This window comes from Polistes canadensis, unplaced genomic scaffold (assembly GCF_001313835.1).
Source record: "Polistes canadensis isolate GaletaPanama2010 unplaced genomic scaffold, ASM131383v1 scaffold_7, whole genome shotgun sequence".
Classification (NCBI taxonomy): Eukaryota; Metazoa; Arthropoda; class Insecta; order Hymenoptera; family Vespidae; genus Polistes; species Polistes canadensis.
Genome location: NW_014569554.1, coordinates 1,014,324 through 1,040,915, shown reverse-complemented (window position 1 = coordinate 1,040,915; position 26,592 = coordinate 1,014,324). Strand labels below are relative to the sequence as shown.

Here is a 26,592-nt window from a genome sequence, read left to right as displayed (position 1 = left end):
ATATTATACCCATATATATATATATATATCTGTATTTAAAATATAAAACAAAGAAGAATTAATATAACAAATTATATAAAATAATTTTGTGCGTGCTTGCATGCGTGTGTGTGTATGTGTGTATGAGTTCTCGGTTGGTATTTTAATGGCGTATTTCAGTGACTAAAATGGTAGGTTCCATTTCACTTAGGAGGAAGTGAAGATATTCGATAAAGTTAGTGGGCAGACCCTGTTAGCAAAGAGCAGGGTTGCGTCTTTGAAGATTCTTCGACTGCGACGAAAATGGGGGAACGTTCTCGACTCGTCGTCGTCGTCTTCGTCTTCTTCGTCTCGGCGAAATCTCTCAAAATAGTCGCCATTGATTCTCTCTCGCCATTCCACGCGTCGAGTACTTCTTACTTCGATCCAGAATAATCCATGAAATTTTCCGAGTGACATTTTGCAAGCCCTCGAATTTTATACTTTTCTTAAATTTATCCGAGACATAAAAACAAGTCAGACGAAAAAGAGATTATTTTTAAATTTCGTTCAATGAATTTGATTCGTTCTTGTTTTATTACAAAGACCAATCGTCTTTCTCTATTTAAATCATCGAAATATTTTCTACCAATCACATCCATCGAATTAATTTAAAGTAATATTTGAATGTATCAAACAAGTGTCAAATGAAAGCATTATCGATTTCGAATTTTCAAATTCATTTTATATCACTTCCGGTTAAGATAATCGTACCAAATTGCCAAATATAGATTCTAGATTCTAGACATTAATAAGTAATGCGTCATTTTCAACTCTTAGGTATTAGTTTTAAAAGAAAGTTTACGTGTTTAACTTACATTATGAGCGTACTTATCGGGAAAACCGTTATATCACTAATTGTGAGTGTTCAATGATAACGTACTCATACGTAGCCTTTTCTACACATATACATATATACAATTATTATTATTAATATTATTATTACATTACATTTTTTAATAATAAAAAATATTCAATAATAATACAAAATATATAATATAGAAATATATCATATATAACTATACATAAATTATATATAATAATGTTATATAAATAATATTTATCGTTCATTTTTTTCCTTTCCATCCTCTCTTTTTCATTTATGTAAGTTATCGAGTAATTTTTTATTATAATTTCTTCTTATGTCGGGAGTTTCATTCGTAAGGGTCAAACATAACCGGACGTCTCGTCTCGTTGATGTTAGCCTTTTCATGTGACATCTGAGTCACTAGAATAATTGTACTGTATGGAGAATATCTTGAAAGCACTTTCCTTCTCCATTCTCGGAAGTGCATCACTTACTCCCCTATTGCCCCGCCCATTTCTTATTGCTAAGTATCATTCATGATAGTGACAACATTCTTTCATTCTCATCGCTTTCACTCCCTCACTTAAACTGGGTCAGTGGACCTCACTGTTAAACAAATTCTTTTTACATCTAATTTTGTGTTACAAATAAATAAATAATTTTTTCATTTTATATTCGTATTGGTTAGGGCCAAAATAAGTTCATACGGTTTTCTACCATTTATTTACTTATTGTTAGAAAAAATCTCACGGACTTATCGACGAAAGAAATATAATTAAAATAAAAAATAATTAATTTTGTATATATATATGTGTGGATGTGTGGGTTGAAAGTTTTATACCTAACATAGAAACAATTCTTTTTTCGATCGAAAACTCTTCAACCCACCTATTTATAAATTCATATATGCATGACTTTGAAAAAAATGGTAAGATTATTTTCGTATTGTATGTATGTATATTATATACGATCTACATACATATTGTATTTACCCTTTTTATCTATATACTTTCGATAACGATTGTATTATTATTAATATATACTAAAATCTTGGAATTCTTGGAAAAGGATTCATATTCTTATGTGTTTCATTCTGTATCACGATAATGAGAGTAAAAGCAGGTGATTCTTAGCAACGAAATTATAAACGGATGCGGAGAAATCAACGAACCGGTTAAGTCGGTTATATATATATATCAAACTTCTGTACATATAATATCATCTTTTCTTTACAATTTTACATAAACTATATCATGTGTGTATATATACATATATGTAAGTGCTGTTGCACTCATATGATGCTATCTACCAGGCCAGAAGGTCATTGCAAATGATTCCAAACGAGTTTTTATTTTACATTTAGTTTTTCTTTTTAATTTATGTATGTGTCTTACTTTTTTTAAATGATTATTTAAAAACATTTTCTAAGCTTATAAATTGCGCGTTATAAATTTAATGTAAAATTAATAAATAAAAAAAGAAAGTGAAGTAAAGAATTAATTTGATAAATAAAAAGAAATATACGTGGGTAGATTGAAGAGTTTGGAACTTAACATAGAAACAGTTTTTTTCTTGGTCAAACTAAAATTGTTTTATTTAAAAAAATAAATAAGTTTTCTATTTTTTCTTTTTTGCTCAAAACTTTTCAACCCACCTACGTGTATAAATATTTAAATAAGAATAACATTATCTTGCAAAATGAGAGAAAGTAAAAAAAAAAAAAAGAGAGAGGAATACAGGAAAGTAAGCTAAATATAAGCTTACTTTTAAAAAACTATTTTTAAAAGAGTTCTTCGAAGTAGTAGTCTGCGAAACAGTTGGATCACTTACATCGAAGCAAACAACGAGTTTGCTTTCGATGATGTTTGCTTCTCTATGCAATCAGCACCAGCCATCTAATTACTTTGTCAGTATGTATTATGCATACAATCAAGGACATTGCTTGCGCATTTCATTCTTTTTTGCAACTGGTCATTATCGTCGTTAGACTCGTATTAATAGTTAAACGCTACCTTATTATTTTTTTCTAATACCTTTCTTGTTTGACATTTCATGTGCAATTCCAGTATACGGGTATGTTGACTATCGTGTTTTTATCGTTAAACGTGACGATTTTTTTCAAAAAAAAAGTTACGTGTATTTTTAAATTGTAAATTTATAATTATTAATAAAAATTTGATTCCAATTTTTGTTGGTATTCTTTTGTTTAATGTTTTTACTATAGTTATGTACAATCGATTAGTTGATAAATATTAAGTTTATAAGATACACATCTAATGATTGATACAATGTGCTCGTTTCTTTTTAGATCAGGTTATAGATACATTATACTTATATAAATCGATTAAATCGTGCCAACAATTAAGCATCGATACACGATAAAAAAACTTTAATAAGTTCTATTGCGAATTATGTATGATATCTATTGAAACAACCTTGGCATTTTATTATTACTATTTATAATGTAACGAATAATTAAATTGTAATTATATTATTTTAAGTAAAATATAATTATATTTAATTGTAAATTATTTTGTTGCAGAAATTATTGTTGATTTAGAATAAACAGAAATGTTGATTTTAAACTATTTGATTAATGATCAAATAAACCATATGCGAATTGCAGATAATTATGAATAGATTTAAAATTGAAAAATAAATTACAAAATGGCTGTAAATAATGATGACCTCCTATTGGCTAGTTTATCATCATCATTACTATCAGTCAATCATCGTAAAAATTTTTATAATATTATATATAAGTTAATTATTTCCAATTGTAAATAAAATAATGTAAATAAAATTTCGCAAATTTTTGATTGAATGCAGTCGGTAATGAAGAGAGGTTTTTTTCTAAGATAAACTACATTTTTCTATCTGTTTTCAAATTATATTGAAAGATAATTTATATTGAATCGGTAAGAGAAATTTGGAAGAAATTTAATATTACCAGAAACATATTGCATCATTCGAATATTTTACCTTCGTCTAATACTGATAGATGGCAACACCATCTCGCTATTTATCGATAGTGAATATTTCTATTTATTCACGATACATATACTTAATACATACGAGGGTGGGTTATAAAAGTTTTGAACCAATTCTTTTCCAAAGGTTTTGAAATTATATTAAAAATTAAAAACGAATTTGATCATAAAAACAAATTATTTCTATGTAAGACTCAAGATCTTTCAACTCATCAACGTATATGATTATATAATTAGGATATATTTTACATCTAGAGTTAATTGCATTTTTATTTTTATTGTCGATTTCATCATGAAATATATTTTTCTTATTTTTTTTAATTTATTTATTTGTATAGTAATTTTTATTATTATTATTATTGTTATAGTTATTATCATTATTACAAACTTGTCGGAAATACTACTTCAATCAATATTGCAATTGGACAGTCACGATTCTAAACGAACCAGCACAAATCTGATCAATCCAATTAAAATACTTCATTTCGTTTGAATCCTTTATTCGGATTAGGCAAACTCTGTAATTCTAATTTATAAGAAATTGTTTTCAACTTCATTTAAATGAATAATGTAATTTTTTGATGTTACTAAAATATTCAAGATTTAAAACATGCACAAATATAAGGAAATTTCTAAGTAATTTTGTGTCAAGATAAATTCAGTTTGATAAACTCGATTCGATTTTCTTAACAAAGGTCTCGGCATAGAGCATGATCCTATTTTCTTAATTGACTTTCAAGGTTGGAGAGTTAATTAGCAGAAGTTAATCTAATCAATGGCACGTTCTAGTTATTCAACTTGATCAACAAAAGGGTGGGCAGGAAGTAGGTGGGAAGAGGATCGTTAGTATCGATCGAAAAATGCATATTAAAATTTTCTAACAATTGTTTACGATTGAAAAAATATTACAGTATTATACAATATAAGTTGGATCACACACACACACACACACACACGAGATCTTAGATAAATTTAAAACATAAATAACTATTTTTTGATAAATTTTCAGACTTTAATAAATTTATAAAGAGATCAAATAAATTACAAAATGGTTCTAAATAACTAGTATTGGCCAACTTAATAAATTTGTTTCCAGATTATCAAATTACACGCTAGCTTGCAAAATTAGAAGGCTAATAATAAAGTTTGTGAAATTTTGTAAAATTTTGTAAAAGAGTAGATAAATTAAAAAAAAAACATCTATGAATGTTTGGCCCATCCTTTACTAATCGTACAAGAAGATACATTTCTTTCTGTACGTTGACACCATTTTAACTTTCACATGAAGATGCCAGTAAGATTGGCAGCTGCTTACTTCCGTGTTGATAAAAATGACGACGAGATGAGTCGCCCGGTGAAACTCGCTCGAGTCACTTTAATCATTTTCAAAAGCTTCTCTGCATTTTAGCAACAATCTTTTCGATCTCGTGTTGTGTAGCTAGCTTCCGTTTTCACGATTCATTTCATATCAAATCTTGCGCAAAATATTCAATTTCCATCGTCTCTTGTAGTTTATTATTATTACGAATAAATCATTTTACGTAATATTTTTATCGATAAAATATAATGTAATATAAAAATGATATCAATAAATTGATGAAAATATTTAAAAAATTTTTTTAAGGCTAACATTAAAGTTGAGATTATTTGTCTATGCACATGTTTATGTAGTCATGCATCAGTAAAGAATACGATATTCATTCCTGGAATCTTACAAAGCTTCAGAATGCCAGTTCATCGATGCATTTGTTACTTGATCTATTATATAATCTCTATCATGTTGTAGGAGATACCTTATGTTGTGTCACCTTCATACGATCTATTCATGCATACGCACAAATATATACACATACGCAGAACACCACGTATCACATACATGCTTGTTGCATATAGATAAAATACTATGAACGTAATGAATACACGTAAGAGAGGATAATTGTCTTATCTAACTTTTGTTTTATTATTACCTTATTTTTTCATTTATCGTAGTTGACTCGTCATTTATTTTAATTTTTTATTTTTCCATACTCGAGATGTTTTAGATATGCAATTTTACAATCTGATGAAATAAATTAATTAAAAAAGTAATAGAAAATTATCTAGGAACTTTTGGTCCACCTCTGATATTGTTTACACAATTCATGACAATTTATGTACGTAAAAGATTGGCTTATTTTTTGTGAAAGGTTTTTAATCAAAATTGCTTTTACATTTCAATTAATTAGAAATCACAATTTGATATCACGTTGAAGTCATCAGTAAAGTCATGCTAAGTGTATTAGATTATGAAACCTTGTTCCTAGTGCACTTGGCCTACGTCCAATCATCGTGCTCTGTCTAAAAACACCTTGTTGCACCCTCGAAGGCACGGTCGTTATGAAAATACATATATTCGTGGATATATATTTACGTATGTCATGATACATGGTCATTTTCAGATAAATATGTAACGATGGAAGATCATCGTATTTAATAGGAAAGGTTAATAAAAGTCAAGTTCGGTTTGAATTACATGCATTCAAAAGAAAGAGAAAGAGAGAGATAGATATGTGATTGGTTAGTTTAATTTATTAGAACGAATCGTAGTGTTACGTTTATCATACTCTCAATAGAAATCATTTTCCACTAAAAGATAATGGCGGCGGTCAATCTCCATTTTGGTATTCGTGATAAGCCCAAGGAGTCTGGCAAGCAACCAAATTCTGGATGCTGACTAATGTTTCGCGATGGTGAATCTGAAAGTATATTGTCGAGAAAGAAAAAGAGGGTAAGAGAAGAGTCAATTTGAGACCATTGTCTTAGAATAGAAATAGATAATGATTAATTGATCAACGAGGATGAATGTAATGTTTTAATTATAACTTCAATGTGATATCAATTTAGAGTATTTTTTTTTTATTCTTAGACATATTGATTCATTCATTTCTCGTTTATATGAATATAAATATTCTAATTATAGCCCACATTTTTTATTTATAACCCCGAATGTATGATATTAAGTTCAAGTAGCTTTTTTTTCTCTCTCTCTCTCTCTCTCTTACGATTGGAAATATTTTTTAATAATAACTTAAATTTGATAATAATTTTTTGCCTTACGATTTGGAATTAAACAATAGAAAAGAAACGATGGTAAAATGAAAATAATATATTTTACAAATAAATCTTTATTCCATATTCGAAGCAAGAAGTTCTTTATCGAAAATTGTCGAACGTACCAAAAAACCAAGTCGACCATGTAGCTTTCGTCTTGTCGTTCGAAGGTCCAAACTTGAAGGGAATATCTGTTTGCTATAAAAGGCGCCGGATACGTTGAGAGAATACAACCTTGCAAGAATCGTCGATAATAAAAATAAAGAAAAGCAGAGCGTTGCAATAGCCTCGAATAATACGGGTAGGGCGGCAGTGAATCATCTATGGAATGTACCAGTATTTTCGCGATCGCTAAGGTAGCGATTTCAGAATGTAAATCAATAAGATGCATCTACACGAATATTCATACACATTCATATACATGTCTGTCATTATTTTGTACAATTATCACTCAGCATCCATGATAATATTTTTCATATCTAAAACAATTATCAAAATATTACAAAAATATCACCGAATATAAATAATAATATTTATTATAATAATTATTTTTGCGCAATTATGTATGCGTAAATAAAAAATAAAAAAGAACGAAAGATATATGACAAATCAAATATACGATATATCAATATGTAATCGATTAAATCAAATTATATAGAAAATTAAAATGATAATATATAAAAATATAATTATCAAGTGTGTGTGTTATAAAATCTCTAAATCTTTATAAAAACGTTAATAAAGTATAGAATTGGAAACAATAAGGAACGTGCGGCACGTGCTTTGGCGTTTGCATGTAAATTCAAGCGTGAAAAACAACACTCTTTCACAATCCCTGGTAGAATATGTTGAAGGATGTGAAAAATCTAAGGAAAGTTCTATCATTCTCTGGTAGTTTCGATCGGCCGGCTCCGAGAACATTCGGGAATTGTCGGCGCTAGTGTAGACGGGTCACGTGACTAACTAGCTACCGTCCCACACGAGAAATATATTTAAGTCGATGATACTCGGAGCGCGACTGACAGTTTCACTATCGAATCGAACGATTACGCTTCGTAAGAGAATAATCTAGAAAGTTAAACGTGCGTGTTAAGAGGATATTTCATATAATATAAACCGGCACACACTTATATATAAAATCAATATATTTCTAGTGCAAATATATACATTTTCATACGTATATAGGATTTTTTTTTCTTTTTTGTATTTATTTCAAATATAATAAATCATATAAATAAAGTGAAGAGTGTATTTTTGAAAGTGTTGAAAAGAGAAAAGACAAATTTGAGGATAAAAGAAGGAAGAGTAAAAAAATTGAAGCGAGAGGAGAAAGGGAAAGAGAAAGAAGCAAAATTAGAGAGAGAGAGAGAGAGAGAGTGGGAAAAGAAGAAATTAAGAAAAGAAAGAGAGAGTGACCAACTTCGGGTAATTCAGAAATAAAAAAGATCCTTGCACGAGAGTGCGATTTTCTCGTTTCGCTCGCCTTCGTTTAACACCACACGCAAAAAAAAGCCATTACTTTTATTTAGTGAGCTTATTTTTTTCTTTTGTTTCATTAAAAAAAAAAAAAAAAAAAAAAAAAAGAAAAAGGATAGACAGAAAAAGAAAGCAGATCATAGGAAGCAGAAAAGAAGAGACGTGATTTTAATCTCTTTCCCCCCCCCCCCACTATTATTTCCTGTTCTATATAATACGAGGAAGAACGATCTAGAAATCTTGCAACCATCTGAAAGAGTAAGAGATAGAAAGAAAAAGAGAGAGAGAGAGAGAGAGAGAGAGAGAGAGAGAAAGAGGACGAAATCGATAATAAAAAAAACATTTTGAAAAATAATATAAAGAAATAAAAAATAAAAATAAATTAAAGAAAATGGATTCGCCCGTCATCGTGGATTCAGCATCCAAATTCGGACAAGGGATCCCTGTAAGTTTCTGATACTCCTTTTTTTCTCTCCTTCCTCCCCCCACGCAATTCAAACACAACGATGATGTGGATGGTATAACGATGACACGAAAAAGATGAGAATATATATATATATATATATATATAGTTCGTAGGTAGAGATAACTGGGTGTATATGTATAGATATATTTGATATATACATATGTTCGTATTTTCGCAGAGTAGTAGTCCCCTTTCGAACGATTACATCATGGTTTTACGTCCGACCTTAACCCTCTCGCATGTCTACTTCATATTACATACTCATAACATATTTCTCTTTGCTCGATCGATTCTATATTAAGGACGGATTGGTTCTTTTAGTGTTAACAACAAATATTTTAATCGGAAAAACGAGAACAGATGATGATTTATTAAAATTTGTCGATTAATTAATGAATGAATGAATGAATTTATTATTTTTGTTCGTTAATTCGCGTCATATTTTTGAAACATATTTTTACATATATTTTCTTTGTGAAATCATTTTTATGATCAAATTTTACCTTCGTCGGAGTATTATTTATCGAGCGAGTTGTTATCATGCGAGCAAGACACGAAGTGGGTAGGTCGTTGAAAATGTCACAATGCATATATATTTTCACGTGTTACGTCGCATTATTTCGAATCGTGATTTAGATTCGACGAAATTTTTGTCGACAGTTGTTAATCATCAGCATTATTAATCTCAGTGTTGAAAACCTGCAATCTTTTTGATTATTCATTTGAGTGACCTATCTTTTTTTATTTTAGAAGTGTAAGCTCAGTCGTTCAAAGTAAGCAAGAAATTGTTTGTTTTCATATAAATCATTTTGTTATTTATTGCGTTAAATATTTTCTATCGAGGTTTTTCAGTCGATAGTGCAGTTCTAATATTTATTTCGTAAAATAACTTATATATATATATATATACACACACATATATGTTGCAACTTATGTATATCTCTTAGAAACCGACCTTCTTTTTCGTGTTTTCTTCTCTTGGATCGTACGAATGTTAGAAATAGAATTTGCGTGTAATGACGTATTTTTCGTAGCTTTCGAAAGAGACATCTCTTTTCGAATCCACACACGAATTTGTTTCAATTCATATTTTCTTTTCATTATTTTTTCTTCGTTTTTTTTTTTCGATTGGTAAGCATATTTCTGTATGAACGTGTCATCGATACAAAAATACGGAATAAAGGAGAAAAAAAGAACTTAATCATTGTAGGAGATAAATAAGATAGGTTATAAGCGTTATATATCACGATTATACAATATATATTCATATCGCTTCTCTCGTTTTACATCGATAAGGTAACGCGATATTATCGTCGAGATAATAATTTACTTTGATTAGTAATCAAAAGAAACAAACAAACAAAAATATAATTCTAAGCATTTTTACGTAAGATTTTCACAAATTTTACCTCGATGCAATTCTAAATGAAACCGACATTGCAAGATGGCGTTGCCACGATAACAAAAAATTTGTATTTTCTATTAAACTCGAATTACGTTTAGTACTACAAATTATTCGAATTTTTACCAAGTTTTTTAACTTCTTGCATGATTAAAAAGTTTATGTTTGATAAATTAATACCTTTACAATTGAAACTTGTCTCGAAATGAAAACGCCATGATACCAAAATGGCGACGGTCCGAGTGTAGTAAGCTTAACGAAAATTTGGAATTATTTCGCGAATAAAAAAAGAAGGAGAATCGGCAACGTTTCTTTCGACTTACTAATGTCCTGTCTCTCTTCCTCCAAAAACAGTGATGCGCCGACGCTAATAATAAACCTCGGAGAGAAAGAAAGAGTGAGAGAGAAAGAGTATCTTTTCTTAGAGAAAAAGAGAGGGAGAGAGAGAGAGAGCCGACCAACTCTGTCGGTCCAATCGAGGTCACAATAGCACCGTCATGTATTATGTGTGTTCCTTCTCACAAAAGAAGGTGCTAGAAACGTTTAAACTATTGCGCTATGTTTCCTTCCTTTGAACATTCGTCTTCTCTTTGGTTCGATCGATTTCTTCTTCTCGGGCATCGTCGATCGGTACCAGGATCGTTCGTACAATTGCCGTAAGTGAATAAAATGTTATTCGTATTGCTCTGCTTTACCTAGGTAACCCTATCTTTTGCACGCAATTGGCTGGCTTTAATTTACAAAAAAAAATAAATAAACAAATAAGCATTTTTTTTTCGATTCATATTAATCACGAATAAATTTTATTCCAAAATAATTTTCCCCCCCTCCCAAAAAAAAAAAGGATATCAGGGGATAATTAGAAAAGTTACCTCAATTATATTTAAAAAATTAAAAAATATATACAATAAAAATATATTTTATAGGACGATTACAAAATTATATTATTTGTGTTCTTAAAAAATATGGTTTACAATAAAAAGAATATTTGATTATAACAAATAACTTTTTCGTAAACCAAATTTAACAATTATTTTTCTCTTGTTTTTTTTTTTAGAAATTATTCATCGAAACTAGTGCAGAGTGACAAGTAAATTCGAAGAAATATAAAGGAATAATAATAATGATTTTTTTTTCTTCAACACGTGGTCATTTTCGCGTTCGTCGCGTCATTTGTCGAGTATTCGATTAATCCATATAAGGCAAAGAGATAGAGATGACAATACTCTAACACAGCTTAGGAATTAGCAGAAACAAAAAGCACAAATGTGTAATCTCCTCCTCTGTGTTCTATCTTTATTATTTTTTATTCGTTTTCGTTTCGTTTCCTATAACGATTCTAGGAATTAGTTGAACAGTAGCACTTAACTAAATACACACACACATAACATAGAAATTAAACTCACGCATAATATTTACACCTGTGTTGTACTACATCATCGATATCAACAGTAAAAGAACATAAATGATAAGATGATATTTTTGTTCGTGATCTAATCGACTGTCCCTTATATTTTTCGCATAGAAGAAAAAAAAAACAACCGAAGAAACCGGTTTTCTGATAAACACTTTCAAGAAAGACAAAATACTATGTTGCCACGCTAAAACATAATTAACATATAGAATAGTAATAGTAATAGCAATACTACTACTACAAAACGGACTACAAGTTTTTGGATGATTTGACAAATTTGTTATTCTTCTTTATTATTTTATCTTTATTATTTTAGACATTGTAGTTAGGCTTGTAGTTTGACAATTTTAACAAATGATTAATTCTAATAAGAGTAATTGGTTTTTAAAAAAATGACTTTAAGAGAACACTTTTGACACCTACTCTTCTAATAATATTTAAATAATAAAATCAATATGGATTATTTTGAGCATAGTTTAAAGTCGACTGTTTTCCTCTCTCTTTTCTAACTGTGCTTTTAAAATGGAAGGAAAAGAAATGTAACGGACAGGCCCACGTAGGCGGCTGTACGCCGACCGGAAATTGCTAGAGAAAACGAAAAGGTAGAATTGTGGTGGTGTCTGCTTTCCTTCGTAAAGAAATTAATGTTGCTGCGAACCGTAACGAAATATAGAGTTTATAAATAATAGATTAAAATAATACATAAATAAGATATCAACATTAATATAAAGAAACACACAGAATTTAATTTAAAAATAAAATCTACGCGCGAGACACAACAAGTATCATAATCGGTGCTGATTCTTTTCGATTTGACATTTAACTTGCTTTGCGGCAACATGGCAAATTTATGCGAATGGTTGAGGGGTAGAAGGAAAAAGAGAAAAAGAAAGAGAGAGAGAGAGAGCACAGTTGGCAACGTTGCACCAAAAATAGGGAAGTACGATTATTGAGCGTAAAGATGCGTTATGTTTCTCTATCTTTATATTTTATTCATATTCCTTTAAGTTATTCTATAATTTTTCTTTCTTTTTACTTTATTTTTTTTTTAGTGTGGTAGTGTGTTGGCGCGATAATAAGAAACGACAAATAATTATGGAAAACATTTTTAATTTTATTGTTTATTTTTAAATTGTTAGTCCTGAAAATATCAGATAAATCGTATATTTTGTGAAATATCTTTTAATGCTTAGTTGCTGAGAGTGGCCATTTTGAAATGGAGTGGACATAACCCCCTTTGCTTTCTCTTTATTAAAATATTAGATGTGTAGCAATTAATCCGGTATCTTTTTTTTTTTTAACAAATTAAATATTTATTTATAAAAGTAATCGTACATCTCTCTGTTAATTTTCGAAATATAGTCTCCATTATTTTGGATGATTTTGTTCATATTTCAGACAACTGCCGAAAAAAATATGGCGATTATGATGCAATGAATTTAATATCAAGACGTCGAATTAATTATTACACCTAATAGTTTGAATATGTATTTATATTTGATATGGTTGCATAGAAAAACATCGAAACTCAATAGAGAAGTCATGTTTGAATTCTTTGCATTACGCAATGTTACATAATGATTGTAATTACAAGAGAACGAGTGTCATGCATTCGTGCAACGGATAGATAGACGATAAGTTCTTTGATCAATTACTATCATTTTATCGTAGAAAATTCTTCAGAATATTATCAATATATTTAATAATTCTTCAAAGAGTAATTAAAGCAAATCAAATTGTTCCTAGAAATTGTGGGCAAGCTTTGAAGGAAAAAAGATGTCTCTCTCTTTTTTTTTTCTTTCTTTCTTTCTTATTTCTCGAGGTTAAATCAAATTGTTGTTCAAGGACGGCCACCTAGTTTTCTAGTTAGAATAATCATTATGCCAAAAGAGCGATGACATTCACCCAGTTTTACGTGTTTGCGTGACGAGACTATTTTTGTGCCTTATTTTTCCTTTTTCCTTTTTTTCTCTTTCCTGTAATTTAATATTTGTACTTTTTTTGTTTTCTTTTTTTTTTTTTTTTTTTTTTTTTTTTTTATTCGAGAAATGTAAACGTAAAACAAGAAACTCTCAACACCGAGTTAAACGATAAATTCTGATTAATCTCGAATAGGTTTCTTTTTTTCCTCGAAAGAATATATATGTTCAATGTCCAGTAGAAGACGCGAGGATTATCGTATAAGTGGTTATTGTGGCATTCTTCCTACACACGTTTTCAGTGACGTCATTATAGTATAGACAAACAGTTCGACAGAAGTTACAGTGAAATCATTTAGTCGCTTATAAGGCAAGGAATGCGAGTGTGTATTATCGCTGATTCTGGGTGCAAAATGAACATTTATTCGTCCGCATAATCGAAACGTTTGGTTTACTAATTTTGTTTACCTCTCATACCGTTTATTACTACCGAGTTGATTTCAAAATGTATTCAAACAAATATATTAAATATTTGATTAAGAGACCAAACAAAAAATTGGATTTTTAAATATGTAATTTAAAGTATTTTTCTATCAATTTTGTGTAAATTGTTCTTTCAAGTTCAGGGATAATAATGTGTACAGGGAAAAAATAAAAATTCTAACAAATGCATATATTTCACGATCGAAAATGTTTCACGACTATCTCCACAATTTTCCGAGACCTTCGCGGTTAATTTCGAAATTAGGTAAATTCCAAGAGATTTTCGTCGACATGGATCATATAAAAGCTTCGACGTTATATTTAGTGTTGAGTCACAAGCAGTATATTACCAGCTCAAAACTGCATTCTCTTCCTTCTAATATACAATTAGTTTTAATCATTTTTATTGCTAATTCATCAAAATGGTTTCATGAAAAATAATACAATAAAATTTATAAAGATGGCAAGATTGGGTTTGGGCAAAATTTGATCCATTATTTTAGTACTCTTATTTCTTCGATTACGTTTTAATAGGTTAACTAATGGGATTTACGATTAGAGCCTACATTTTTCTATATAACATAGGTGTCATGTCATATTAAAAGATTGTAACAGCACCGCTTGATATAGGATACGTGCATAGTTATGCATTTTTTCTTATTTAGAATTTAACCAAATTATATGCACGTATTTATCTTACAAGGGAAGTACCAAGTTGACAGAACGATACTTAACCGTTTCGAATGGAGAAGATTCGCATGTAAAAAATGTATTTTTTTATCTAATATGAAATGCATCGGTATTTAGCAATGCAACTGTATAGAATTAAAAAAAAAAAAACATTGGCCTGTCAACTTGGCTCGTTGTGTCGTTTAACAAATGAGATTTAACAAGACAATTTGATGAAATGTATTTAAATATAATGATTGTTTTGGAAAAAGATTGTAATATTAAAAAGTGTATATTTTGATAATGTTCCAGGGCTTCCCGTTCGACGACGACGACGATTTTGGTCGACGTACCGATATACGAGCACATTTGGACGACCTAGCAGCTCGACATCCAGAGTTTGCGGATCATCTTTTAGGACCACCCTGGGGTGACATACCGTTCCGAGGATCTACGTATAATAATCAGCGACGAGGTTCAGGGAACGGTGGTAGCAGTGGTAGCAGTAGTTATCCAAATTATCCAGACGAGGACGCCAGGAGCCAAGCTAGTGGGAGTAGTGCTACTAGCGCTGCAAGTGGTGCAAGTGGCGTGAGTTCGCACGGTGATCCAGAATCGTCCTCGTCATCTAATCGTTCGAAAAATCAGCAATACAACAAACAATCACATAGGGAAGATAGAAGAAATCCTATTCCGCAATACGGTCTACGTAATACCGTAGACATAGGCCAACATCATCGTGACAATATGGAGAATTCCGAGAAGGATTCTCGTGGACAACGTTCGATGTCAGCGCCACCAGAAAACAGACAACAAACGAACCTGCCGCAAGAGCAAGATAAATCTCAACAGCAGCCAGGACAACGTTTCGTATCTAGAGTCGATATAACACCGCAGCATAATCAGCCGCAATCTTCTCCTTCTCAGCAACAATCTTCCCCGCCACCACCACCACCTCCAACTCAGCAATCACAAGGCGGCAACGTTAGGCATATACCAATATTTGTAGAGGGTCGTGACGAGCCAGTTATTTCGAAAAACATCGATTCGTCTTTCCAAAGACAACAATCACCACCGCACTTTCACAATTCATCACATTTCACCAAACCGTCGTCTTTCTCAAATCTAGGTTTCGGAGCTAGACAATGGCGACCACATTTCCAAGAATCATTTTATAATCCAAATTCGTCTTTTGATCATTCACCGACTCGTCGTACTCAGCAATCACCGAATTATCAACAACCTAAACAATATGCTGAGAGACAACGAAATGAACAACAACCGCCAAGGCATCATCAATATGAGTCTCAACCTCAAGAATATCATCAGCCTCGACAGAGAGCGCGTCAGCAACAGGAACCAAAGCCACATCCCCAGCAACAGGCAGCAGCACCCGGTCAACAAGCTCAACAACAAGAAGCACCTAAACAAGTACCAAAACAAACATTACCTAAGGATCCACTTGAAAGAGTAGCTTTAGTACAAAAAGAAGTTGATTCTCTAGCTGAACAAGTTAAACAGTATACCGGAAATTCTCGCAAGGACAAACAATATATGTTCCTGGACGAGATGCTTACAAGAGAATTGATTAAATTGGATGATATAGAAACAGAAGGACGAGAAAATGTTCGTCAGGCGCGTAAAAATGCAATTAGAACAATACAAGAGACGATAAGTCTATTGGAATCTAAGGCACCTTTATCTGGACAAGAACAATCCCAGGAAGATTTGCAATCTATGCAAGTTGAACAATATCAAGAAGAAGAGAAAGAAAATCAACCATCGAACGAATCGATGGATGTTGATCAAAACAACGAACAGAACATACAATCAAACGAAGCAATCCCATTGCCTCCTGGACCTTCCTCACCAAAAGCTACTACTGAAAGTAATGAAGTTGCAGTTKCAGTTGCTCAAATAGGACAACAAAATGTATCAACTGAAAATCAACAAATGGAACAAGAACAAGAAGTTCCACCTGCTGCAAATCAGGCAGAACAAAAAGAACAACAACAACAAGAGGTTGCAGTAGTCGCTGAAAAACCATCGAACGAAAACACAAATAACATCACCGAGGTGACGATGCAAATCGATTCTTCGGCGCCAATGGAAGTGCAAGAGAAAGTAGAAAATGTCGTAGAAGAGGACAAGAAAGACGAAAATCAAAATTTATCGAAAGAAATCAAAATGGAGGAGAGTGCCGAGCAAAAGTCCGCGGGAGAAAAAAAACAAATTTCGGACAGTCAAGAAAAGATTAAGGCAATGAATAAGTCACCTTTGTCACCGAAAACTGTCAAGAAAGCAAAGAAACAAGCTGCACCGATCTCAGACAAAGCGATACCTTTACCACCTCCGGAAAGTACGGAAGCTCATGCTAAGTAAAGAGAAAAAAGATAAATGATTTGTTTGTAAATCATATTTCGTTCGTTATCCATTGAATGGCGGCACCTTGATTACTTGCTTGAACAAACGCATAACCGTTTCTATATACAAGAAACGAAACATCTTTGCTGCAACTCTCCGCCATCTTGGTTTTTCTTATTTTCTTTTCTGTTTTTTTTTTTTTTTTTTTTTAAATAGCACGAATTTGATTTAGGTAATGGGACTGATCGTCGTGAATCTGCTGGTAACGACAGATTTACGGATATCGTGTTTTACACGTAAATCTTTTTTTTTTTCTCGTTTATTTTTACTCTCATTTGTCCTTCGATAAACAAATTAATAATAGTAATAATAATGATCTTACAAATAGGGTTCTTTTTTGTTTTTTTAATGAAATTTTCTTTTGTCATAATGAATAATGTGTTTCTCGAAGGATTCGACTTATTTTTATCAGTGTGTATAGATACACACACATATATATATATGTTCGAAGTGTCAGAAAAGTATTATTTGATTTATATTTCTCTCTGATATATCTTTTTGTTCTTTTACTTTTCTTTTTTTTTAAGAAAACACGTATCGCATAGTAGATATGCGCATGAGTATAAGATTGATACATTAAAAATCGGTATACTTGAAATAGGTACACCATCTGTAAACTAATCACAATGCATATATACATTACAATTAAAAAAAGAGAATTTATTTTTCTGCTTTAAGATTTACAAGTATTTATTTTCTTTTTCTGGTAAATAATAATTGAGTAATTTTTATTTTAAAACATAGTAGGATATTTCTTATATTCCATCCAATCGCAATGCGACGTTATTTTCTTATCAAAAGCTGTGTCCTATTGATTACGACTATAAGATGATGGTGCCTTGTCAAGTATCGTTAAACTTATTTAGAAAAAAAAAAAAAAAAGTAATATACTCCAATATACTTTTTTATTTGTATTATTTACCAAGTAAGGTAAATTAATACATCTATATGTATACGTACATATGTGTGGATTCGTTTTCGAAGATCGTTTCTTATTCGAACTTGAAAAATCGGGAAATAAACGAAAATCAAAATGGCGTTTTTTTACGATAAAAATAGGTCATGATTTAGGGAAGATACTAACGAATTTGTTAGGAAATATTATTTATAAAAATAAATAAATAAATCAATCAATCAATCATTCATTCATCGAGAAAAATTTATAAGGATACGTATGAAACATAATAGTAATAATAATAATTGATAAATAAATAATTAAAAGCAAAACATAGAAAATATAAACGCCAACGTCAGAGACCCCCGGTACGCTTTAGTATTACGACACGCACATTGTAAAGTATATAAACTATATATTAATTAATGTTATTATTTATAATTTATTATGTATGCCTGCGCTGTATTGAGAGAGAAAGAGAGAGAGAGAGAGAGAGTGAGAGAAAGAATGAAAGAATGAAAGAAAGAAAGAAAGAAAGAAAGAGTTTTAAAAGAATTTTCAAGCCCGATCGTTCCTGCGGCTTGCATTGTATGTGTCACCCATTGTAACAGAATATGCAAATACGAAACATGACATACGTACTATATATGAAAAGAAATTTATATGTATGGGTGTGTGTGTTCGTGAAGAAACTGTGCATCATTTCGTTCGTTGTCCGAAAAAAAAAACACTTTCAAAACCTACTTTCATATTTAAATTCGAATGGCGACAAAATTTAAAGAGGGGAGAGAAGAAATAAATAAACGACATATTTTAATTAAGATCCGAAAAAAATCGGACCGAGGGATTGTGTTTGCACGGTTTTTATGGTTCCTTGTTCATGGTGATAACTACTCAATTCTTTTTTTGTCTCTTTTTGTTTTATTTTTATTTTTAATTTTATTTTATATTCTTTACTTCTTTCTTTTTGTCTGTACGACGTTTAAGTTAACTCCTCGTAGGGACAACAGTGTCTTTAGTCAGAGATTTTGTATTTTTTCTGAGCAAATGCGTGCAAGACTGAAGAGGAATGAATGCGCCAAGAAGAGTTTGCGAGAAAGATATATATATATGTGTCGAAAAGAATGTTGTATTGAAAAAAAAAATATATGAAAAAAATATGAAAAAAAAAAAAAAGAATAATAATAATAATAATAATAATTATACAAAATTGGTGAATGTGTAATAATTTGACGAGTAAATGAAATTCAATGAAAATACGAGCATGGTCTTAATTTGTAAATTGATAATCATATTCTCGTCGTTCCTTACAAATTTCTAATAATGAATCCCAGTATACATACAATGAAGAGTAAGTATAATAAAATAAATAAGTTTTTTTTTGGTATTCTTCTTGTGAAGCAACAAAATCGTATAGAAAAATCAAATGGCGTGTAATGGAAAAGTGAGGGAAAAAAAGATATGTTGGACAGAAAATGTCAGTAAGAAAATTGTACGTTAATATCAGTCTATCGAATATAAAAATAGAAATCGATTTAAATATCAAGTGTGCCAAAAATTTGATCGTCAGTCGGATCAACGTTTTTTTCCCCTAACGAAATTTTTCAAAAGTTGAATTTATTGTTGGACATTTTCCTTCTCTCTTTTTTTTCCTCTCTCTCTCTCTTCTTGTTTTATCTATTTATTAATTTATATAAATAAATAGTACTTCTCCCAATTTAGAAAATTGAAAACTAGTAGAACATGTTAACACACATATATCATTTTAATTAATTAATTAGTTAATGTTTTATTTTTCTATTATACAAAATTGTTTCTAATTTGATTGTTCGATTGGTCGTTTCTTACTGCACTCATTGTTAGAGAAATATGAAAACGCCAACGACCTGCGAATAACAACATCCGGCACGTGCAAAAGTATCGTTCACTGCCAAATTCCTTAGAATTGTTTTATTATGGCCTCATCCACTTTCGGGAAAGTCCCAGTGAGCAATCGAGATTCACAAAGGAAAATTTTTTTATTACTCCCTACCCCGAAGGAATTATTGCATGTGTATATACATTTAAAAATATATATTACTTGTGTTAAAATGCTTCCGCCAAGCGTTTTACAGAAATAGTCAAAGTTCGAAATATTCAGTAGCAAAGTTGTATATTGTATGTTTTACGACTTTCCAACAAATTTCATTCGTTGACTATTTAAAAACAATTGTTTTTTATTCAATAACGAAATGGAAGATATTTGCCTTATTATATATTCGATTTGTAGTCTTTAAGAAAATGTTTTTTTAATTTTTCCGAAAGATTTAAGTATATTTTTTATTATATACGGAATTTTCAAGATGGCGGCTTTCATTCTGAATATTCGTATCTATTATATCCATACATTTCATTAAAATGTGAAGATTAGGCATATTAATATATATGTTAAAATATATTGATTACTAATTTATTTCTCTAACAATTATAAATATAAAATCATTTGAATATGAAGTATAAAATTTTAATTAAAAATTAATCTTAAAATATTTTATACGATCACATATATCTGTGTCTGATAGTTTAGAATATTTAGTGAATGTATTTAGTGATTAGAACATTTAGAAGATTAGTACACATAAATGTAAGTATCTATTTTTAATTAAAATATTGCTATATTTATAATTACGTAAAAATAAATCTATAATCGTGAATGAACAATTAACACGCATATTTAATTCACAAAATCAATTTAAATACAATTTTATTAGTCATTCAGAGATCTAATCTTATAAATCCCAATTTGATATCATTGAGAAGAATAATACTCTTCAAGAAAAATAAAAGATAATTTAATAAAATGAAAAAGAAATTGAAGTTATAAATATATCTGCAATAATTTAAGCAAATTACTTTCCAAAGCCGATTCGAATCGTCGTACCATTCGAAAGATTTGGCATGGCTAAGCAAAACGACAGACCTAAAAATAGTAAGCAGTGCTTAGACTGTTAGAAGTAAATGTTTTTGCGTCGCGACGCCCGTACTCAAACGTCGTGTCTTTTCTTTTTTTTTTTTGGGGAATCCCGTAATTCCCGATCAAGCATGTCGAATATCGTTAAATATATTCAACGATAACTGAAGTTTTCACAACTTCTTAGAAAAAATAAGTTTTATCTTTTCGGTACGGTAATTTGTTAAAATAAACGATGATCACATATCGGAATTATGAATTAAATTGATTAAATACGAAAATAATCATCGTTCAAAAATGTAGAAATTTATGATCATCATTTTTTTTTTTTAATCCAATAAATTAAATTATTCAAGGGATTGGTTTCTAGAAAAACATATAATTTATATTTGTGTGTATATTACTTGATAATTTAAGTAGTTTGAAAGCAAACTATTGTATATTTTGTTCAGTAATATTGTAGCAAAAAAAGTTTATTTAAATATAATAATAATCTTGATAAAATCTTACCTAATACAAATATACATAACATGTTCAGCAATCACAAATATTTTAAAAAGCAAATTGATAACCGTTTCTCATATTGAGAGCTAAACACAAGTATAAAAAATATTCACGAAGAAATAGCTTTCTGTTTTTTTAAAGTATATCTATAATACTTAATATGTTAATAAGTTAATGTAGATCAAAGATACCAAAGTTTGTTTCAGGTTTATAACTTGTTCTAAATGTTATAATTGTTTTTACAATTATTTCGTCAAATTAATTGTCTTTTGAGAATCTTTGTCCTACGTTAAAGTACAGAATTTTTCTATACGTAATTATCCCGTAAAATCTTCATCCTATCAAAATCTTTATTTCGATCACATATATTGTTCACATTGTGAGCCGTGTAAAACATATTATATTTAAAAGTGCACTTGTTTCTAAACTATACGAAATGATAAATATCGACTATAAAAAATAAGCAATATTGGTGTTGTCGTGTTTAGTTATATAAACATATTAATTGAAGATTATATCTTATTCAAAGTGACATCGTATAATTTTTATGCTATCCAATAAGCATGACTTTTATAAATATTGAAGCAATTATTATAGTTTAAAATAATATTGCAATATTAGTTGTTTAAAAATGTGGACCGACTGATACGAGTATGCGTAAAATATGAAAAGCGTCCCAAATATTAAAAGGACAAATATTTAGCTTCGTGCAATTAATACTTCATAAAATATTTATTCTGGTATCATGCTGCCTGTATACTTCAAAGGTACTTTTTTGTGCTTTTTCATTTCAAAGTCATCGTGGTTTTCTTCAAAGCATATCGAACAATAAACATCATCGCTGCATCCCCTGCATTTTACCAAGTCACTTGTTTGATCGCACATTACGCAGACGGGTTTTTCTTCGTCTTCGTCGTCGCTTGGTGTTCCAGTCTTAAAAAAAAAAACAAATTAATTAAAATAATTACAAGATAAATCACATTCTTTAAAATTGTTTTCACGCATACCTCTACTTCCATTTCTTCGAGTTCACCCACTTCTTCATATTTTTTTTCGAGAGCTGCCTCAGCCAGTGCTTTTTCAATGATCTTCTTCGTTACAGCATGCTCGTCATCCTCGTCAAAATTATTACAACTGTGACCTGGAGTTGAGTTCTAAAATATCGCGTACATATTATAATTGAATATTCAATATTTAATATAAAAACAAATCATTTTTTATTATATTCTCTTCTTACAGATCTAGAATTATTAATATCTTGTAGTGCTCGCAGTCTTGCTTCTATTTCTTTATCCGGATTATTTTTAGAAGATAATTTAAGTCTTTCGAGATATTCTTTTATTAAGTCGTCAGTTTTTTCTTGATCTGTTCTACTGTCAACCTTCTGAATCTAAAAATAACTTTCTACTTCATATTTTTATTTCATAAGTATTAAAGAGAATATCTTTGAAGATTATTACTGCCGCTTACATTAATTTTTTTCTCTTCAGGTTCTTCATCTTTCAATATCGCCAATCTTCTTTTGATCTCTTCTACACTGGGCAATGGTACCTTATTGTCTTCTCCTTTTAATTTTCTTAATCGATCTACTATTTCTTGATCAGCAGGCTCCAAACCAGTTTTAAATTTATCCCAATGATTCGCATGAGTGTACATAACTATGGGAGGCTTAGATGGATTTTCCAACGAATCCAATCTGAAAAACAAATTGAAATGGTTTATTTTATTTCAACATTTTATCGGTTAGTACACTGATATTTACTTTCTTGCTATGTCAACTGGTGCTAAAGGACCATCAGAGGTATCTGAAGATGGAGATTCCATATTGTTGCTTAATTTATTTATAGATTTATTCTTGTTGTAACAACGTCCACAAATCTTCTTTACTGATTTATTTGGTACATTATGTTGATATTTCAGACACTTGCTACAATAGGAGAAACCACAAGTAGGGCAAGCATGCTAAAAAGTATTGTAATGATATGAAAGCTAAAAACGATTATCTACATTTTGTTAAATTTCATAAAAACATTGTTATAAAAATGAATATTTTATGGAAATGATAGAAAGAATATTAGTAAGTGAATTATAACATAACCTACAATGATATGTTAGACTTAAAAATTTTGTTGCTTACTTCTTTTTTAAAAAATGTAAACTTTGCTTCACACGTATTACACGACATTCTTTAATAAGTCATCGTTTTATTTATACAACAATGCTAAAAAAACAATAATGAGAATAGTTTTCTTGAAGTAATTTCACTTTGTGAACGAAAATAGTTTGATATTGACTTAGCGATTACTACGCCACAAATGGTGATAATGCTGCAATTTTATCTTTAATGTAAGATCACATTCAAATAAAAGACAAATAGTACGATTGCCAGAAACATTAACGATTAAGATGACATTCGATATTCATGACAGACAATTAATATTCTAATTTACCGACTGTCAAAAATAAGATAAAGGTAGAGCACTATAATTACCGATAAGGTGCTTAACCGGCCTGCCACTAAAGTGGCCCACTCGAGTAGCTTACTTGCTCACCATTTGAATTAAATAATCGTCTTCATAGTCATTCATATTTAAGTGAAATGTTAAAGTTTAAGTATATATAATATAATTTTAAAAAAAATTATAACCTAATCATTACGGAATCTTTACGTAAAACATACGAACTTTCTTTATAAACGGATGATCATCAAATTATACCAGATGGCGTTATAAGTAGAAATAATTTCTTTTCATGCTTTCATTTCCCAATAATTCATTAACTCGAAGGGATATAAATTATTTAAAATTTAAAAACGGTAGTGAAGACTTTCTTTTAATGTTTTCTGTAACTTATAATTATATTTAATATAATGTCACGAGTCAAAGGAGATATAGCAATTAAAAACAATTATTATAAAAAAACTAAGGGTATCTTCAATATTTAAATATTATACATGTTTATTAATTTATATATTTTTTTAATTATTTTGTATGTTATAAATCGTAAAATACTATTTGTTTTCTTCCTAAAAATTTAAATAGTTATTTAGAATTGTTATTTATTTGTAGGTACTGGTCATACACTCGTAAAGTTAATGATCTTCGATTTATGGCTTATTTATAAGGTTAGACGAATTTGCCGACACAGTTTTGAAGTATCACGTACGATATTACAAATTATTTTTGTTGTAGCAATTAGTGCAGGTAAATATATGAATTTTTTTATTTTCAATACAAATTATAACATAAAAAAATATAATAATTTGTATATTAATATATAAAATATTATATAAACATTTTATTTAAGGTGGTATAGTTAGGTAAAAGATCCTGTATAATATAAATTTTATTATAATAATTATTTATACTACAAAATATACGATTTTTCAATATTTACATTTCATTAATCTATACAGGAATATTATTTATATGTATATGCCTTAATGACAGCATTAATACGGCTACTTGTGAAAAATATAATACACAAAAAGAATCGAAGGAACATAATAATGGAATTCTTACTATTTCTGATCATTCTAAAGTCGATACGATATTATTAAAAGAAGAAATATCAAAGTTGAAAATGAAGACTTTTAATCTCGACATGATGATTCAAAAAATGGTCCATATAAATAATTTTAAGTAACGAATTACATAAACGAAGAAAATTTGATATTAAATTTATGAAATATATTCTTATAGATTATTTTTATTATTTATTAATATTTTGTCTTTGTCACAGAATACAGTATTGAACAACGTTCAGATGTCTACGAAAAAAACACGTATATTCACTTTGTATTTTTAATTAATCAAATTGTTTAGTATATACATGTATATTTTGATTAAAAATATATTTGATTAGATTTAGAAATGGCTGATTTTGTGTCAGAGTCAGTTGGTGGGTCAGTGATATCAACGCCAGATACAGAATCATATTTTGAATCGAAAAGTAATCAATTTCATATTTTCGGCATTCCAATATGGCGGCCGGATTATTTCACGCCGCGAAAAGTAATACAGGTAAAAAAAACTAACGTAATAAAAATAATATATATAACTCAATTATTTTTTTTTCAAAAAAATTTATAATATTCTGGTATTTTATAGCCTTGGAGCCAAGCAGGAGAATGTTGGGCATTACATGGTTCTCATGGGAAAATTGTATTAGAGTTGGCCGTTTTAGCTACCATTAGTCACGTGACTATGGAACACATACCAGTTAGTATGTCCTTAACAGGAAAAATAGATTCGGCGCCAAGAAAATTTATTGTCTTTGTAAGTTATTTTTGATTTATTTACTCTTTCTATTATTTAAATACTTTATGCGTTGAAAAATTTGTAATATTTTTATTACATATTTTCATTAAAAAAAAAAAAAAAAAAAATTTGTAATATTTTATTTTAAAATTATAAAATCCTTCTATATACAGGGTTATTTCAAAGATCAATATATATTAATAGATACTTTTGAGTACAATATTCATGGATCATCAACGCAAACATTTCCCATCACCGTAAGTCTAATCATAAAGTAAACACATATTTCATATACTGTTGATCGTAACTAACATTGAAAATTTATATTCATAGAAACGTGAAATTTTAAGTATTCCTTTTAAAAGAGTCATGTTAGAAATACTATCAAATTGGGGTAATCAAAAATACACGTGTATATATCGATTTAGGATACATGGTAAATCTTATGAATAAAATTATAATTAATTTAAATTTAGAGGAAGATTATATAGTAATAACTATTATATTATTATTATTATTATTATTATTATTATTATTATATAAGAAATGAATAAATTATATTTTTCTTTGGAACATATGTAAATATTTTCTTTATCATTTTTTGAAGAAGATTTTTATACTAATTGAAAACTCAAATCATTTGTTGATACATGACCCTGCTTACGAGTAACGTCACACACGCTAATAAGCTCATTACATTATTCCAACAATTTTCAGGAGAAATCTTGTTAGTTACACAGAGCTATGAGACAAATAATGTCATATTCATATACAGGGTGTCGTAAATAATGTTGAAAAATAATAAGAATAAAGAAAACAAAAATG

At 29.5% G+C, this 26,592-nt stretch overlaps 3 protein-coding genes across 6 annotated transcripts in view; 2 read left to right on the top strand and 1 right to left on the bottom strand.

The window, feature by feature from the left end:
- The window catches only part of LOC106790777 (BAG domain-containing protein Samui), a 22,211-nt gene extending 2,898 nt beyond the window's left edge, over positions 1–19,313 (top strand). Inside the window, exons 1-2 of one of the 2 annotated variants that reach the window (XM_014755939.1) lie at positions 8,258–8,827; positions 15,048–19,313. In XM_014755939.1, coding sequence (XP_014611425.1) covers positions 8,774–8,827; positions 15,048–17,117 — 2,124 coding nt within the window. In that variant the 5' untranslated portion in view covers positions 8,258–8,773 and the 3' untranslated portion in view covers positions 17,118–19,313. Of the gene's footprint in view, positions 1–8,257; positions 8,828–15,047 lie in introns of those variants that run through there. The other variant, XM_014755929.1, reaches the window with a different exon arrangement.
- A 2,110-nt stretch (positions 19,314–21,423) lies between these two features.
- LOC106791302 (abscission/NoCut checkpoint regulator) lies at positions 21,424–23,945 on the bottom strand. 3 transcript variants are annotated; one of them, XM_014756845.1, is made up of 6 exons: positions 23,646–23,945; positions 23,271–23,470; positions 22,979–23,204; positions 22,746–22,898; positions 22,516–22,662; positions 21,424–22,441 (listed from the first exon to the last, which is right to left on the bottom strand). In XM_014756845.1, the coding sequence occupies exons 1-6, from the start codon at positions 23,691–23,693 to the stop codon at positions 22,241–22,243; spliced, it is 975 nt and encodes a 324-aa protein (XP_014612331.1). In that variant the 5' UTR covers positions 23,694–23,945; the 3' UTR covers positions 21,424–22,240. The 3 variants fall into 3 exon arrangements, with proteins under 3 accessions (XP_014612331.1, XP_014612348.1, XP_014612340.1); XM_014756862.1 differs by having other exon boundaries at positions 23,271–23,435; positions 23,646–23,934; XM_014756854.1 differs by lacking the exon at positions 22,746–22,898.
- A 1,435-nt stretch (positions 23,946–25,380) lies between these two features.
- On the top strand, positions 25,381–26,220 carry LOC106789927 (SUN domain-containing protein 1-like). The gene is made up of 4 exons (XM_014754498.1): positions 25,381–25,530; positions 25,618–25,785; positions 25,941–26,024; positions 26,101–26,220. Exons 1-4 carry the CDS (start codon positions 25,381–25,383, stop codon positions 26,218–26,220), a joined length of 522 nt encoding a protein of 173 aa, XP_014609984.1.
- Positions 26,221–26,592: the final 372 nt, after the last annotated feature.